The sequence below is a fragment of the Leptonotus elevatus genome, chromosome 3 (assembly GCF_054856555.1).
Source record: "Leptonotus elevatus isolate MCC_2025b chromosome 3, RoL_Lele_1.0, whole genome shotgun sequence".
In the NCBI taxonomy this organism is placed as follows: Eukaryota; Metazoa; Chordata; class Actinopteri; order Syngnathiformes; family Syngnathidae; genus Leptonotus; species Leptonotus elevatus.
The window spans coordinates 7,643,820-7,662,067 of record NC_141241.1 but is presented as its reverse complement, the minus strand read 5'-3'; the positions used below and the strand labels follow the sequence as shown (position 1 = coordinate 7,662,067).

The 18,248-nt window shown below is 41.0% G+C and overlaps 1 protein-coding gene across 2 annotated transcripts in view; it reads left to right on the top strand.

Moving 5' to 3' along the window:
• Positions 1–18,248, top strand: part of LOC147176834 (transcription initiation factor TFIID subunit 4) — a 77,655-nt gene that overhangs the window by 5,824 nt on the left and 53,583 nt on the right. The window contains exons 3-10 of one of the 2 annotated variants that reach the window (XM_086070525.1): positions 616–783; positions 1,491–1,640; positions 2,437–2,559; positions 3,337–3,426; positions 5,047–5,241; positions 8,870–8,945; positions 10,417–10,531; positions 14,823–14,992. In XM_086070525.1, the coding sequence (XP_085926651.1) occupies positions 616–783; positions 1,491–1,640; positions 2,437–2,559; positions 3,337–3,426; positions 5,047–5,241; positions 8,870–8,945; positions 10,417–10,531; positions 14,823–14,992 (1,087 nt within the window). The remainder of the gene's footprint in view (positions 1–615; positions 784–1,490; positions 1,641–2,436; positions 2,560–3,336; positions 3,427–5,046; positions 5,242–8,869; positions 8,946–10,416; positions 10,532–14,822; positions 14,993–18,248) is intronic. The other variant, XM_086070526.1, reaches the window with a different exon arrangement.

Genomic DNA, 18,248 nt, shown 5'->3' with positions numbered 1-18,248 from the left:
AAGGCTCAACACTTAGGTAGAAGGAGCGAGACGCGGCGACAGGGTGGCGTCGCTGGCGGTGGGATGCACCACCAACCCCCCCGCAACATCAACTCCACTTATGCAAACTTCCCCGGGCTCTTTTGGATCCTGCTAAACTTTTAGCGAAGGGGAAAAAAACTCCCCCCTCCCTCACCCTCCTAATTCTTCACAGTCCATATTTGTGTGCACTTGCAGTAGATTCATGTATGCTTCTAATATATGTAATATAGAATAGAGATTTAATTGTAGGATTAACGTGTAAAAGAAGATTAATCGGTTGCTTGGCAACAAGTGGCTGTGCAAATATGACACGACCGAGAAAGTCTGATTGCATTTGTTAGAGGTCTCCCTGTCATCTTTGCGTTGTGTAGCGGTGGCAATACCTCTGCTCCAAGTTGCCAAGATAATAACTTGAATTAGAAAAAAATTGACATGAAAATTTATTGTGTTCCTGCTAATGCTCCGTATCCTTTTAAAAGTATTTTCCGCAAATAGTACACAATTGAGGTTGACTTTATATTGTTTACTGTCCACAGCGGATATCTTGATGTTTCTCCTCTTTCTACCCTTTTTTTCTCCTTCTGCTTCTGACAGTCTCCAGCGACCTCTCAGACCACCAGGCAGTGCACTCTGACCCCGGCCAAGGTTGCACCTTCTCCCTCTCCTGCTCCTTCCAGCCCTGCCCTCCAGACCACCTCCTCCTCTTCTTCTTCTTCTTCCTCTACTTCTTCCTTCGTTACCTCCTGTCCCGCACTACGCCCAGTGAGAAAAATCTCTTTACATTTATACAGAAAAATAACAAGGGCTGTATATTTCTTCTCTCAAAATCTTTGTCGAACAGTGGATTGTGATGCCTTTAGCACAGCCTGGTGGATGTTGGCAGTGATGCCACAGACTGTTGTCTTTGGGTGCTTCTTCACAGCTTTCTCTCACAGTGTTTCTGTCATCAACTGCTGTTGATACACTGGGCCGACCTTTTGGTTTATAGTTGCTAATAGATGCCACAAAATGGTGGCAAAGCACTTATTTTCTATTAGACAAGGCTATGTGTGGTCTTACTAATGTAAGCTCCCCTCAGTTCCAACATAGTTGTTTGGCATCAAGATGCCACCAGATGGCACCAAAGCAATGGTTTTATGTTAGGCATGGAGCTGGCCTGAGTGCAAAACCATCAAATAGGTGAGTTTTTATGCAGTTTTTCATAATGAAGGATAGGTTCCTTCCAAAAATCAGAATGTTGAATATGTGCGGATCACATATAGCACAATAATTTATTGCAAAAAAAAATCTGAATCTGAAGCTACGTCTCATAAACCCCGGTTTTGAGAACCACTGTGTTAAGTGATGTCCAAGAAGTCGCAGCACCAGATGTGACAGGAGTGCTGCGGCGCCCGCCTCCTCTTGTCTGTGGCCTTGCTGCGAGCCAGGCGTCACGTCCTATTTATCTCCCCTCTCTCGTCTCTTTGCAGAAGGGCCCCGTGGCGCCGGTTGTGGCGGTGACGGCTCCGCAGCAGACCCCCGTGGTTTCGACACCCCAGGCGCCGCCGACCCAGGTCGCCTCGCAACCCCCGCAGACGACGGGCATCGCCGTGGCCTCTGGAGGTCCTGTCGTGTCCCAGGTTCTCTCACTGCAGAATCATAAAATAAAACAAATATTTAATATCTTGACTCAAGGCAAAATATGCTTTTGAATCCACTTGCTTCAAATATTTGTTCTTCTTTTCTTATTGTTGAGATTTTATTACTAATTATGAGTAAGTTTTGCTTGAAAAAAGTCATGGTATAATTCTATATTCTTCTAATATTGGTAAATAATTTTGCTTAAGTTAAGTAATATATTCCTCATTTCATTCCTTTTTTATAAAGCCCACTTTTTGCAGTGCTCGCTCGTTTTCTCTTTCTCTCTTTCTGTCTCTGGTGTGAGTGCTGTCACAGCTGCCAGCAGGCTGGCTGTGTCACAAGCCCCCCCCCCAAACCCTTCTTGCAGCTGGCTGCAGACAAAGGGTCTCACACGTGCCTACGCACGTTTGCATTCATACATTCACACGAGGGAAGCCAACCCAAGGACATATTTAAGCACACACACGCACACATATGGAAGACAAACAGATGTGTGGCATAGCAAGATGCAGTATAACATTGCATAACATCACTGCAAAGGATAACATACTACAACATAGCATAGTATATAACAGAATTCCATAACATAACATTACACAATGTAAAACAACGTAGCACAACCCAACGTAACGTTTTATTCTTACTTATTGTATCTTTTATATGGCAAGAAAGTCTAATTATTGGCGATATTGGGATTAAGACCCATTTTAAGATGCATTTCGACAAGTTTATTTGAGAAATATTAAAGCTGTTACTTTATTCAAATTGTAATAATTGTCGATGTTGTCGTGACAGGAAATGCAGGAGAATGTGAAGAAGTGTAAAAACTTCCTAGCCACACTCATCAAGTTGGCGTCGCACAATTCCCCATCGCCCGAAACCTCCAAGAACGTCAAATCTCTGGTGCAAGATCTGCTGGTGAGAATGAGACAAGATACAGTAGTATCCCACATATTCACGCTTCACTATTTACAAATTCATATTCACATTTTGTTTCTGGTGTGGGACCTGTCCCGAAGTTTTTGCTAAAAAACAATATTGCGGCAAAGTCTTGTCTACTTAGGAAAGTAGTAGTATAGTAATATTAATAGATAAATTAATTAGAGCCCCAAAAAAAAAAAGAGTTAATTGATACCTCCTGAAAATATTAATAATTTTCGACATTAATAGTTTAAATTAGTACCACCTAAAAAATGCTTGGCTCTCCATAAGTCCTCCTAATAAGTATGTTTATTATTATTTTAAGACGATGTAAGGTTATGCACATCAACATCAACATCAACACTTGGAGAGAAAAAAAACCTAAATAATTATTCAGTTAAAATGTATTGCACTTAAATGTTTAATCAAATTGTTACTACATTTTCATTTTTTCACAATCAAATCAATTGTCGAATATTTATGGTTTAAACTGAGCCAATTACTTCATTTTTTCATTTTTTTGCCATTTGTGACATGGCTTCGTCACTGAGCTTTACGCACTAAGCCCTTCTTGGCTGTAGATGGTGCCATAAAACCCCTTATTACTTCCCTCCCTTTTTTTGTATTTGATAAATAATGAGCAGTGCCTGCCTGGAGGGGACAGGATGAGCGCTGTGTTTAAGGTCTCCTAGGTTTGCATCACTTTGTATTTCTCATTTAGGTGTGCTTCTTTGTTTTTGTTCATATGTACGTGGTGTTAAAAAAATAATCTAGGATGCCAAGATTGATCCAGAGGAGTTCACTAGCCGGCTGCAGACGGAGCTCAAGTCATCACCACAGCCTTACCTGGTGCCCTTTCTAAAGGTGGGACCCCAACTAACCATCATTTCTTACTGTGTCTGCACTACATTACTGCGGATATAAAAAGTCCACACATTCTTATTAAAATGCAAGGTTTTTGTGATGTAAAACTTTTTCCACCATTAGTGTGACCTAAAACATGTACAACTTAATTAAAAAAATATATGTTCACCTAGTGTGCACATCCTCTTATAACTGGGGATGTGGCTTTGTTCAGAATTAAGCAATTACATTCCAACTCATGCTAAAAGGGAGTTGGCACACATCTGCCACCATTTTAACACCCTCTAAAGTAAATTTCTTGATTTGTTTCTAAATACATAAAGATAAAATGTGTTTGAAGATAAGTGCTGAAAACATGTGCAATGACAGAAATATTTAGCACTGAATTGTTGAGATATAGCTTTAAATTATTTTTTACCATCTCAGTTGTCCAAATTTTTTGGGTGTCGCTAACTGTTAGCCATCTTGCTATGACTTATAACCCCCCCCCCCCCCCCCCAAAAAAATATATCTTCCCTATTATGCCACGTGCGGTCCATGGATTGAGCTCATGATGAGTTGAATGGCTCCAATGTGAATTGACATGCAACTAGCGGCTAATGCTATTAGCTGCCAGTGGGCTTGCGGACCAGCTGACCAACGGTAGCTCCGTCCAATACTCCACTGCTTCTCTCCATGCGCTGTACATTGATTCACGCAACAGGGCCACCTAGGGGAAAGGTAACTGTTTATTACGTTATTTGGACAATAAGCTAACAAGCTTATCGGCAGAATCGTCCAAAATGTCAGCGCCACGCTAAATTGTTTTATGTTGGTCTCCATATCACAGATACACTAATTTGGGAAAGTTACCATAAAATCCCATGTATAATATGCAAAATCACCCTTAAAAAGCATTTTTTTGTACTTGTATATAATACGGTCCCCTGATTTGCTTGTATCCTTTATTACAATGGCCAACAATTTATTATTATTTTTGTCCAAGTGCTAAAGATATTTTAATGATTTGCCTCATTGTGGGCTGCTGAGTCCGGAAATGACATTGGCTGTCGTTTTACAAATATTTTTGACAATTAATTGATTGATAAATATTTTATATATGATATGATATGACATATTATATATATATTATATAATCACAAATTATTTTGCGAACCGCTAGGAGTCCCCAGACCTCAGATGGAGAACCACTGAACTCCCTTAGAGAATTACCTTTAATCACCTGCCACCCTGGTTCCTCTTTTCCTTAACTTGAACCCCCTGAAGTAGCATTCCCTTTACGCTAAGGCTACTAATGGCCAAATCTGACACACACACACGCACACAGCCCTCAGGTCTGATTTCTGACTGTGTGTGACAGTGGGCCCGGCAGCCGTCCCTGCCAGTCGCCAGCAGGTTTCTCCAGCCAAGCATGATGAGCGTCAGTCACATCAAGGCAGCCGAGCGCCCGATCCGGCTACAAACACATGTTGTCATGCAATGTTAAATTGCTGGCGTCCAAAAATTTGTGTGTGTGTATGCGCATGTCCGTGTACAAATTGCAGGGAAATATCACTTTTTCTCCCCGTTTGATGTTTTTGCTTTGTTTTGTGTACTTAAATCTGTTTTTCTCTTCTACAGAAAAGCCTCCCGGCCCTGCGGCTGTCTTTGCTAAATAGTCAGCACTCCCTGATCCAGCCACCGCCGCAGGGCATCAAACCAGCAGTGCCCATCGTGAGCGGGCCTGCCGTCCACGTACGTCCCCCGAACAGCGTCGGGGCCACCACGGGGGCTAACACGCTACCCCATGGGACGATGGGCCATGCAACCGGCGCGGTATGTAAATTCAAGCGAAACATAAGTGTACAGGGTATGGTGTAAGTAACATTCAAAATTATATTGAATGTGAAAACCAGGCAGTGTTAGGGTTCCAGGACTGCGAGGTTAAATTGTTTTATTTGTGTGTTTGTCTTTAAAAGTATTGTTTTAAAAAATGAAATCCCATATATATATATATATATATATATATATATATATATATATTACATTTTTCAAATTATTTTAATTAGAACAATTAAAGAACTTTGTTTCCCCAAAAAAAAAAGTAAATGTTTTTGTAAAAAAATGTAAGTAAAATAAATATTCTAAACGCAAGTCAAAAGGTGAACATGAATGCGTAAACCAGTCAATGTTATGGGTCTGTAGAACCCCTGCCAAGGCTCCTAAAATCATCTAGCCACCAATGAGAGGGCCTCTACTGGTGTAAAAGTGTATTGCAGCCTTTCATCGACTGTGCCCACCAAGTTGCAGTTGAAGCTTTTAGCACCTGCAGTGTTGAGCCAAGTGAACCGGCAAAGTTGTAAACTTCATTCAACCCACAGCTGTATTGCATTAGCATGGATCTGTGTGTGTGTGTCTGTGTGTGTGTGTGACTGAGAGAGTGAGGTAGCGTATGTGCTCATTATGCAATTGGAAATGTTGGGGTGCAAGGGGGGCGGCCAAGTGAGGTCAGTCTGGTCTGGTCCGGGCGGAGCCAGGGGCTCCTCTTCTGTCTTTCTCCAATTTTACCATCTCTGCACACACCGACACACACACTTGGGCTGTATCTTCTCCGGAATCACTCGCTCATCTTCCTCCCTCCCTCCATTAAGCGGCAAAGGGTGAAGCGAGGTAACTAGGTCAGCCCCGGGTCAATTTTAAAGCAATGTGGCGGCCGCAGTCCATGTCCAGAACATGCCTCTGGTCCCTCCCCCTCTCTCTCTCTCTCTCTCTCTCTCTCTCGCTCTCTGACAGTCTGTCTATCTATCTCTATCACACACACATGCACACACACACACACAACACAAATACCCAGCATAAGCTATCGCACAAAACATAGCAAATGACCGCCTGTGGCACTCCAGCGGTTGGTTGAATTAGGCCCAAAAATTGCGCTCACTCTCTCTCCTTAGCGCAGTTCTGTGGGGATACATTTCTCAGGCACTTGGCTTGGAGTCAGTTCAGTACACACAGGGCACAAGAGAGATTTTACTTAACTTTAGTTATTATTTTACTAAAACACTTTAGAGGAGGAAACAAAATACTTCTGCTTCTCTAGAACCTCTATCCATTATTTTTTTTTTTTTTGGGAAACCTTTCAATAACTGTACAAGCAATGCTTTTCTCAATTATTTAATTAAGTGTGAACATAAATTAAATGCTGCTAATGGCATTGTGTATATATAGCACCATAGAACCTCTGGCTAGGCTGTTAACATTAATTTCTTTATACTTATAAAGAACTATAAAATACTATACAAATATATAATATTAAATCATAATCAAATGGGAATAGTATGTATCGTATATAATACATAATTAAGCAAAATTGGACCACCAAGCCAATTTTTTTCTGGACGGGAACATTGGTGCTGTCTCTGCGATGTGGTGTTTATTTGAGGAAGTCAAAAAATCCGTAGTATCTCTCAAGAGCACATACAATAAAATTAAATAACCCAATAAAAAATCAAATAAATAAAAAAGAATAAATACACAAGTTTGAATACATAACGTTCCAAATTACCCACCAAAATAATGATGAACTTTTCATGTCTACACAAGCTTTCACTTTTAACCTGCTGAAGGAATCCTGTAAAAGAGTTGCAAGCAACTTCTATCTCACTTTTTAGCAGTGAAACATGCAATAAAAAACCTATGTAACAATATAATCCCTTGGATCATTTCATTATACATTTTATACATTCAACCGCATTCTATATGTTGTACTATGACAGTGACAAAAGAAAGAAACCAAGCCGTAAGATGTAAATCAAACATTTTGTACAGAAGGATATAAGTACATATGATTTAAAACTTAAAAGAGTGTGAAAGTAAAGTGGCTTTACTTGTGTTGCCAAACTTTGTACCTGAGTTGTTGTTTTTGCTCTTCTAAGTATGTCGCCGGCTGACCGGAGGTGTTTTGCCATCTGTGCTGAATGAATTCCTTGCCCACGGTGCATCTCTGGGAAAAATGGCCTTTACTTCGTCGTCTTATTTGTTTGTTTTCCTCGTTTTTATCCCCCCCTTTCACCCTTTGAACAGTAATATAGCACGTGTCAGAGATGGAAAACAAGGCGAAAAAAAAATTGCAGCGAGAAGCAAAGTGCTAAGGAATGGATGGCTGAGCCCGGGGCCTGACCCGTGGTACTACACGGGAAGGAAGTGTGTCTTAACAGCCCGCCACTGCAAATCCCAACCCCCACCCCTACCCCCAAATGCCTGCCTGCCTGCCTTTTTCCTTATTTATTTATTTTTTTACTGCCATGTTGATTTCTTGTTATCTTGGCATTATCTTATCTGGAGATGCACGTCAATGTAGGCCACTTATACGCAACTCCTCAATCTGCACACCTGCCTTAAATCCAAACTTTCCAGGATGTAACAACCAACCTGACACACTACACTGAAAAAATGGGGATTAATATTTACTTGAAAAAATCTAGTAAAGTTTGTTCACATCATAAATTCTAGTTCAACTCCTTGTAAAATGCACTTAGAATTTCTGAGTGCATCAACCATTAATAAGCTTTTTCAATTAAATATCACTCCCCATTTTTTCAGTGTTACCACTGAACAATCACCCATCCATCCAACCAACCAACCAACCAAGCTACCAACCAACCAACCAGACAATTAACTCATTTACTCCCAGCCATTATCACTGAAGCAACCTCCTTTGCTCCCGGCTGTTTTACTGCATTTTGACTGATTTTGCAAGGCCCATGAGAATATTGTGCTCTATTGCTATTAAAAACAAAACCGGTATATTTGTATCTGTTTCCGTTTTGCAGCAATTAGCATTAGAATATAGATACGTTTCATCATTATTCACAAACCTGTTTAAAACCCTGGGGTTAAATAGAGCTTGTTACAACATGGCCCTGGTTGATCTCTTATGCTGTCACCTGCTGGCCGATTTTTGTAATGACTACCATTGCTTTAAGAAACCTCTTCAGGTCAGAGGATGCATCAAAGCCTTCTATATGCTCTAGCATAAAAAAAAACCATGGACCATGGCAGTATTTAAAATAGAACATTTTTATACGTTTTTGGGAGCAAATGAGTTAAACAGTCACCTAGCCAGACAACCAACTGACTGACCAGCCGTCCGACAAGCCAGTCAACAGTTAACCGAGACAACCACTTAACAACCAAGCAACTGACCAACAAGAATAAGTTAATAAGTTGTATTATACATTTTAGCCATCACATTCATTTTAAATTCATCCTAAAATGTAACCCCAACGCCTAATTTCTGGATTTTTTTGTGAGGTGGTGTATTGTCCTTAACAATTTTGGTCAAATAAAAAAAAATTGCAAATTCAGAGGTTCCACTGTACTTTATGACCCCACTTTATGACCGCTCTCGTTTTTGACCATTCTAAGCAAACTGAGTGTAACACTTGCCCCCACTGTCTCCTCCCAGGGTATGAAGACCACAGGCCCGATGTGCGGACAAGTCCGGATGCCCGTGATGATCACGCAGTCCATGAGAGCTCAAGGTGAAACATCTGCTTCGCTTATCAAATGTTTTTTAAAGCCCCGGCAGTCTGTTTTTTTGCATTCTTGCTCAGCCGCCGTGTTGTGACTCAAAGTTGACCCGACGCCGCGGTAGAGGAGGCTAAACGGGCCATTTAGCCATTAGTGAAGCGTCCTCTCGGTGGGCTTGCGGGATGTGTAGCGGGTGGCAAGCATAGCGAGAGAACAGGTGCTTTTCTTTTTTTCTTTTTTTTCCTTCCCTCCTCCGTCTGTCTGCTTATAAAGCCTCTGCTTACTCACACTGATTCACACACACTCTTCCCATAGAAGCCCACTAACATCGCCCCAACACTCTCCAAAGAGAGATAGCGGAGTTCTCTCAGGTGCCGCGTGTAACAAGCGCACATGTTTACCTATTTATCGCATTTGTATGTGTGTGCGTGTGTGTGTAATCAGGGGTGCATACAAATTTGATCTACCACGTACAAGATGGCCCGCAGTGAAAGAATCTGTAGGTCGTTTTATGCCCGCAAATTGGAATGCGGGGTTCGTTCTAAAAATACTTTTTCTGTGCCCTTCGGCGAGGAACATGCCTGTTAAGATCAAGTTTGAATTCACTCTGGCAGTCCTTGTGCCTCGCTGGGAAGGAGGAGGAAAGGCAAAAAAATAAAAAAGTGTCTCGGAGGTAGCATGCGGCTTGAAAGTGTGAAGGGAACTGGTTCAAGTGTTGTGTAGTCATGTAAGGCAAGCCCCGCACCAACCTGGAGAGTGTAACAGACTGACCAACCAGTAATGATGGGAGATGTAAACCTTGACAGGACAAAAACAAACAATAAATGTCAGCTTAACTCACCCTGTTGTTGTGCTTTAGCTGTGCGTTATTATTATTATACACCTCAGGTTCCAATTTGAAAATGAAATAAAATCAACAATTAAATTAATAAAACAACAAGTATTTTGGTATGGATACACTATATATCTGGTCCGTTCACGATTTCAAGACTGTTTATACCAGATGACACAACTTTGCAGCTCCTTCGCTCTGACAAAAGAAGAAATAAATACACTGTATATATTTATTTAAAATAAATCAATAAATGCATTCATTTTATTTGATCAGGTAGAGTCACAATTTCGGTACTTTTTGTGTTTTCTATTCTTTTATTGATTAAATAAAAGAAAACACAACGAAAGAGACAAAATGACTTTCCATTCACATTTTTTATACATCACAGTTATTGAGCCACCCAAAATAAATGATGTTTTAAAATACAATAAAATACTTTATTTTATTTTTATAAAATAAAATGAGATAACAATTATTAAGCAAATGTGGTTGTAAAAACTACCGGTAATTAAAAGATGAAAAAATATGTAATATACTAAAAAAAATAATAATAATAATAAATAAATAAATATATATATATAAAATTTTAATATAAAAATATATATAATATAATTTTCCTGTGTTTTCTCACCTTCTCCTCTGAACAGGCACGATGGGAAAGGTGGGCACCTTCCAGGCAGGCAGGAGTCCGGTGGGCTTGGCTGTCCAGATCTCCGGCAATCAAAAAAACAAGCTTAACGACCCCGGAGGAGGCTCTTTCAGGTACTTGTCATCCCCTTCCTCAACTATCCCAGCTCTGTTATTCCTCGTAGTCGCCACATGGGGACAGCATTTCCCTAAGATGACTTTGCAAGAAGGACTACGGGCAACACTCTGAGCAAAGACTGGGAGTGTTTGTGCCACCTGGTTACGCACATGCATACCCGCGCACACACCCTTAATTTCAGAATAACATAATTGCATCCAGATGGGTTGAATTTCTGGTAGCAGAAAAAAACCGAAAGAAAACAACCTTATATGCTGGGCCGTAATTCTCACAACATGAAAGGTCCATATGTTGGCTTTGTGTGTTATTGCTGCATGTATACATCCTGAGAGGCAAATATGTTACATTTGTTTGGAGGCTTCAGGACTGTGACCAGGACTGGGCTGAGGCACGTCTGGGTCACATGAGCCAATGGGTTTGCGGTAATACCCCCGCCTGCTGTTTCCCCAGGGCAAAGGCAGTGCCCCGGAGCCCTGATTGATAAACCTATAAATCTTTAGCTGCGTTGGTAATTAAGCTGTCAGGCTGGGCTTGTTACATGACAACCATGTTGCCCCCACCCACCCCCTGTGGTGATTACCGTGGGCCTACACACATGCGCACGCTTACACGTGCACACACGTTGCACACTACGATTACCAGGGTGTCCATGTAGCCTTGAAATATGATTTCCCTCTTTAATAATGACACTTAAAGCAAAACTATAAGTCTGCCGTAAAATGTCTTTAAAATGAAGCAGTTCAGACAAACTTCAGAAATAATAATAAAATAAAATAAATATATTATAACTATATTGATATTGAAATTAAAAAAAATGGAAAAACGTTATGAAGCATTTTTAATGATTAAAAAAAAGAAGTTATTTGTTTATCTACACATATGATGTAATGCAACAACTGTATTACATGTCTGGGACCCCCTCGGAAAAGAGATCATGCATCTCAAGGGGTTATTTTTATTTATTTATGTATTTTTTCAATCTAGTTTTGCTCGGCCACAGGCAGTGTTGAAGCATTTCCGAATGTTGCGTTTGCTCGTGTTGTCTTGTACACTTTTTGTTGTTTGCTGTCCTTTCGTATCGCTCGAGGCCACCAGCGTGTTTCAACACAGCCAGGCGCCACGGGGGCAGGTTTGTCACAAACACGCAACCCAGTGTTATAACCAGACCCATGTTACCTTTAAAGGAGACATATTATGGTATGCATTTTTCACACTTTAAAACAGTTCACAGATGTCTTAATAATGTCTCTGATATGCTTTTGCCAAAATACCCAAATAATTAAGAATTACAGCACATTTACCCCAAATACATTTTTTTAACCTTGCTGAAATGAGCCTGTTTTGAGGGGGAGGTGTTGTCTCATTCAAAAGCACCATTGCTCACGTTGTTCTCCCTCCTCTTAGGTGTAACAGCGGCACACTTCTTCACTCTGAGAAAAGAAAATAACATTTAAATAGTTTTTAATGAAATATCATACAGAACATTATATTTATGATTTTTTTTCCTCAAAATATCTTGTTTTAATAAAATAAAATACAAACCATTTTATTAATAAAATTCATTTTTTTCTTTTCCATTTATTCTCAGAACTATTTAGGAATATTTTTTTTGCATTTCATCTTCAAATGTTGTACAAACATTTTGTTGATAAATATTCATGAGATTTGATTTAATATTACACAATTTAATACATCCATTTTATATACTGCAATAAAATAGAATAGATCAATTTTTATTCTTCCTGATCCAGTCACAATTTGAAGACTTTTTTTTGTTTTGTTTTTACCCCAGATGATACAACTATCCTGTCCCTTATCTCTGCCAATAATAAATAAGATAATAAATAAAACAAGTAAATAGACCACTATTTTCCCTTTGCTTACCCTGTTATCTTCTACTGCAGGACCAGTGCTGAGTAAGGCTTTTGTTACCATAACGACCAGGGGCGGAGGTTGTGTTACAGAGTATGAAAAAAAAAAACGAGTTCCCATAAAGCATTCTTGATTGGATGGCTTTCTACTGTACTTTAGTTTCTTTTTAAATCCTTCTAATGTAGTCTAACTCTATAGATTATGTATGTTTTTCTCTTATTTTCTTTTATAACCAGTATCTAGCTCCTAAGTTGGTCCTCTGTGGTATAATGAACTCTCTTTGAGGGGTTGCTTTAATTTCTTGGAGTGTTTGGCAATCGCCAGGGCTCCAAATCAAACGCCTGAGACAGGTCTGACATTAAAAGGAGGCAACGAGATATGAAATGCAAAATATTCCTAGACTACAGCTGGGCGCTAATAAAGCCGAGATGTAATTAGCGGTCCTCGGGAGCCTCTCGAGTTATTGGATTAGCTTGGCTCGGGGGTGGGGACGTGCAGCCGGCAGCCACATGCATGCATAAGCGGTGTTTCCATATCAAGCTTGTGTTTCAAAGCCAGGGCACGCCATAGGTGATGATGATATGGGAGCGGCGCACCCCCTTTTAACAAGGAATGGGGGTTGAATGCTCCTTGAACCTCTTCTTTAATGCCTCAACCACTCTGTGGCTTTTACCTTTATGTTGGCCTGCAGCGTGAACATATTTGAATCTGGTTGCCCCCCCCCCCCACCCCCACCCTTACTTCGAAGGACTTTATGTTCTGAATGTAATTGAGTCACATTTTATTTTGAAAGAAGCAGGCCCGTGCCATTGTGGTGTACACAAAAACAACAAATGCAAGCTTTCAAGATTTTGACTGATTTTACAAGGCCCACAGAATATATTGTGTTCTATTGCTAAAAAACATGGAACCTACCAAAAGAAAGATTAGAGTCTCTTCTTTCATCAGAAAAAAAGTATATTTCTATCTGTTTCCGTTTTGCAGCAATTAGCATTAGAATATAGCTAAGTTTCATCTTTATTCACAAATCTGCTTAGAACTGTGGGTAAATCAGCTTGTTTTCAACATGGCCCAGGTTGATCTCTTATACTCTGCTGCCACCTGCTGGCCATTTTTAATTTTTAATAACTACCATTGCTTCAACCGTTTTGTGCAGTTGAGAGGCTGCATCAAAGCCTTCTGTATGCTCTAGCATAAAAAACTTATAAATATGTCTTTGGGACACTTAAAACATTAAAAAAACAAAGTATTTATATGTTTTTGGGAACAAATTAGTTAAAGTGCTCTATTAGTAAAGTTGAGTTGAGATCAGTGTGAATGTTTATTTATATATTACAATTGGCTGGTGGCCAGTCCAGGTTGTTCTCTGCCTTAAGCCCAAAGTAGCAGGGTTAGGCTCTAGCTAGACAAGGAGTAGGCCTACAGAAAATAGATGGACATTCCATACCTTACATTACTGGCCATTCCTAACATTTACTAATATCCTTCAAATACATTTTGTAGTATTTTTTTTTTAAAGCTACTGAACGTAGAATATTAAATTTCGAAACACTACTGCCACCTGCTGATGAAAAATGAAACTGCCCATACCCTTCTTCACATACACACGGCACACATTACGTCACATCCGCAGACAGGGCGCGGGAAATTCGACCCCGAATCCAGTCCGAAAACTATTGACCAGAGGCTTGCAGGAGTACCCATTGTGAACAGCTAAGGTGTTAATCTACTAATTAGAAGACATTTCAGTCATAAATGGTCAAATAAAAAGGCTACTGTAAAGATATTTTTGGGAAAAAAGTTCCATGTTGCAGCTTTAAAAGGCTTTACTAAATTGAAACAGTGCAGCAAATGGCTTCAACTCCCTTATTGCTTAATCGTTTCCTGTTTTTCCATTTCAAGTGAAGGATGTGGCAGCGTTTGTGTTTTGTCTCTGAACGCAGCCCCCGGGGGCACGCTTCATTTTAGGACAGGTCAAGTTATCCGCGAGGACGTGGCGAGGGGTAGGTGCACCGCCAGAGGCAGCATCAGCAGATATACTCCTCCCTATGTATCCACGCTCGCCGTTGTTTGGCACGCTCTCCCTAGGAAGGCGTAATTAGAGCGCTTGGAGGAGAAGCACGAGAAGGTGGAGGTGCACTCTAATGGTCTTTGTCAACCTCCCGCTGCTGTGTCAAGTTTCATATTGGGTTGACCAATGGTTTGTAAAATGGCGGACCATAGAGATGTGGCGAGGAGCCACGTGATAAAAGTTATGTTTCTTTTATCTATCCATTCATTTTCAATTGCACGGGTGACAGAAGAGCTGGAATCATGGAGACTGGAAGAGTAACAGAAAGGCATCGAAGTGGACGTGCTTGGAAATGTATTGTTTGGGAGTGGTTGAAGATCACCACCTTTTCCCATTTCTCGCAGGGATGACGACGACATCAACGATGTGGCCTCCATGGCGGGCGTCAATCTGAACGAGGAGAGCGCCCGCATCCTCGCCACCAACTCGGAGCTGGTCGGCACGCAGATTCGCTCGTGCAAGGATGAAGCCTTTCTGCATCCTGGGCTGCTCCACCGACGCATCCTGGAAACAGGCAAGTGCGCCACAACTTCATTGTTGAATGCCGTTTTCCAACTTTTGCTGCGGAACAAGCAGAGAATGATGAAATGGCTTCAGTGTTTGTGGTTTGTAGGGAACATGTTGTATCTGTATTTAAAGTGGCATCACTCAGTACGACTTTTGATATTCTCTCTGTCTTTGCCCGCAGTTGTTTGAGGCTGCAGCCCTCTTTTCTTGTTTGCCCTCAGTTTAAATGTGATACACTTAACAATTCTTTCACCTCCTTTTAATGAATTCTTCAGTGGCTGTCTGTCTGAATTCACTGGACCGCGGGCGCACGCGCATGAATACTTGATGGCTTTGTCTTTTTAAAGGCGGCCCATCAGATTTGTCCCGTGGACCAAAGCAGTCCAGTTGAGAGGAATCAGACTCGGCAGGGAGATTTTTTTTTTAAGTCTCTTGTGACGAAATCGATATAAACCAAGGTAGTGATACTGTCTTCATTGCCTGGTATTGCCACTAAAAGCTCTCCATGCCAGCTTTCGTGGTAGTACCAGAGCCAGTTACATGTAAAAGTCATAGGCGCTTTTCACACTGCACTTAGCACTTCCAAAACTATGGGCAAGCACACACCCATGTCGTCCTCGCTTGCTGTTCTGCAGCGAACATCAAGAAAACCAAGTGTGAAAAGGCCTTATGGTGCTCTAATGGTACCGACTTTATCTTCACATTCCGTGTCGATCCTGTTTATAGAGAACAGCAAAACAGAAACTAGGGCCATAAGCGCCAACCCGGATCCTAACTTTTTTTTCCATGTCACTAACGGCACTGACACAGAATGGGTCAACCCAGGAATTTTCCACTTCCTATGGTAGTATCAGAGATTTGGGACGGCGCCTGAGGCCCCTTTCACACTGCATGTAAACATCGTTTTTTTTTTCTTTGCTGCTGTGCTGCGTAATAGGCACTGACACAAAAAGAGGGTTATAAATTTGACCAAGGAAATGTATGCTGCCGGCGTTTGACTCAGAACTGACTTGAGGTGTGACGTGGCTGTGGCCCCTTTCACACTGTCTACAAAATAGATTTGTTTTTTTGTGGTCTGTTCTGGATAAATGTCACATACACTGAATGGGGTGGATGAAGTAAACCTAGTTATTTGACACTTTCTGAGGTAGTAACAGTCTTCACAGGGGAGCAAAGATGTCTATAACCCTTTTTACTGTTCCTGTAAAAAAACAACGCAAATACGGAAAAGGGCAGGGCCACCCCCCTTTCTTGTTTTTCTATATAAATCACATCAATTGGGAATGTTGAACTAGTCATTTTCAATTTTCTGAGGTAGTGTCCGATCTATCACAGAGGTAAGATGGCACTTGTGACCCCTTTCATACAACTTTTCAACGACTTTTTTTTCCCATGTTGCTGTTCTTTAGAATTGGTACTGATCCAGAATTGGGGGGAACAAGTCTACCCTGAAATTTTCTGCCTACAGAAGTAGCATCAGAGCTGGAACAGAGCCATTGTCCCCTTTAACGCTGCCTGCAAATGTCGACTTTTACCATCTCTTTTCCGGTTTACCTTTCTTTATAAACATCACTAAAAACTGAATGGTGTCCAATGATAGGTATTCAGTACTTGTGTTCCTGTGTTGTTTAAAAGACCCCAAAAAATGGTGTTTATTGGCTCTTAAGGCTGTGACCCTGCAGCGTGAAAAAAAAAGTGTGATTACTCAAAATAACACATAGTATGTGAGTAATAAAAAAATACCACACGTCATTTCACGCGGCAGGGAGCCTGCTAACCTCATCTTGTTTCATCTCCATTAAACTATTTTTTGGGCCCGCAGGCTAAGTGGACTCTCGGCATGGTTGTTATCCCGTCACCTTGGGGCTTCTTTTTAAAAATATACACTTTGCCTCCAGGGGCAGCACAGCATGATACAGTGGGGCAGGAGGTGAGGCCGCCCCCTGCTGGGCTAGTGGCACCCGTGCAGCTTTGTTGTGTCAGTTGATTGGCCTCGCCACACTCCCAGCTGACAGCAGTCCAAGGGAGGCACCCCGGGCCTGCCAGGTCCGCTCAATCAGAGAGTCCTCCTCGTTTCTTTTTCTTTGGTGTACAAGCACACGGTCTTGCTTTTACTAAATCTTGACTTTAACCTTTTTTGGCCTCAGCTTTAGCCAGAAAAAGAGCAATTGTCTACCAATGTACTGTTTCCAAACCGGAACGTTTTAAAACAAAGTACAATTTTCATCTATACCAGTGACATGCGGTGTGAGGTTCATGAGTGGTGAGGCGTGGACTTCAATGCAGTCAGATAGCCCGGTTGTGTGATCTGCACCAGGATTTGTTTGTGTGTGTTCACATCTGCATAAAAGGTCTGGACCAGTGTGGGAAATGAACTCTGGGTCTGTTTAAAGTGGACCAAACAGTGCAGGTCTCAATACACCCAGATATAAAAATATGAATCCAATGTAGGAAATTAGCACAATTATGACTTGACTCCACTTGCTTTAAACTTGGCGAGGGCTCGACTTTACTGGCAGGATTTTTGCCACAGCCACTTGAGACTTGAAAGTAAAGACTTGTTTATGACATACTGTACTTCGTGCAAGCCACAGTTCATGTTATTGAGCACTATTTAACGTACACATTCCTTGAAGTATTAATTCTTCCCTTGAAAAGATCTTGTTTTCAGAAAGCAAGGGGAACCCATTAGTGTTTTTCCCTGACCCGATGACATTGGCACACGTAAGTGTGTATGTGCGCGCGTGTCTCTTGTGTGTGTGCATGTCGCCTCGGTAATGAGGAAGAACTGTTTCCAAGCACGAGCGAGCCAGCGCTATATGTATTGTCGGGCTGATTTAAATAATTGCTGTGGTTTACTTAAAAAGCTTCTAGAGAGGAGAATTATGTTAATGGAGTCATTTAAAAAGAAGATGGAAACGGATAGCAAGTATTTTTGTTATGACTCGCGATGAGTTTGGGCTCTAAGGAAGCTAAATGATCTGTCGTCGCAAAGAGATGGTCAGTGTCGTTCATAATGCTTTGAAGGAGCTTTTTGAAACAAGTGAAATTCTGGAAGTGATTGCACATTCTAATCCAGTGCATAGTTTCTGTGTGTGCCGGTCCCCTTTCACACAGCCTGTTGATATTGTGTTTCAGTTTTCTATTATTTGTTTATTTAGAAAAAAAATATATAAAGAAATCTTGTCTCTAAATTGTTATGGTAATTTCTGTGTTATCTGCTCAAGCTTTTAGGTCCTCCCGCATGTTTGGGAAGGCTGCAC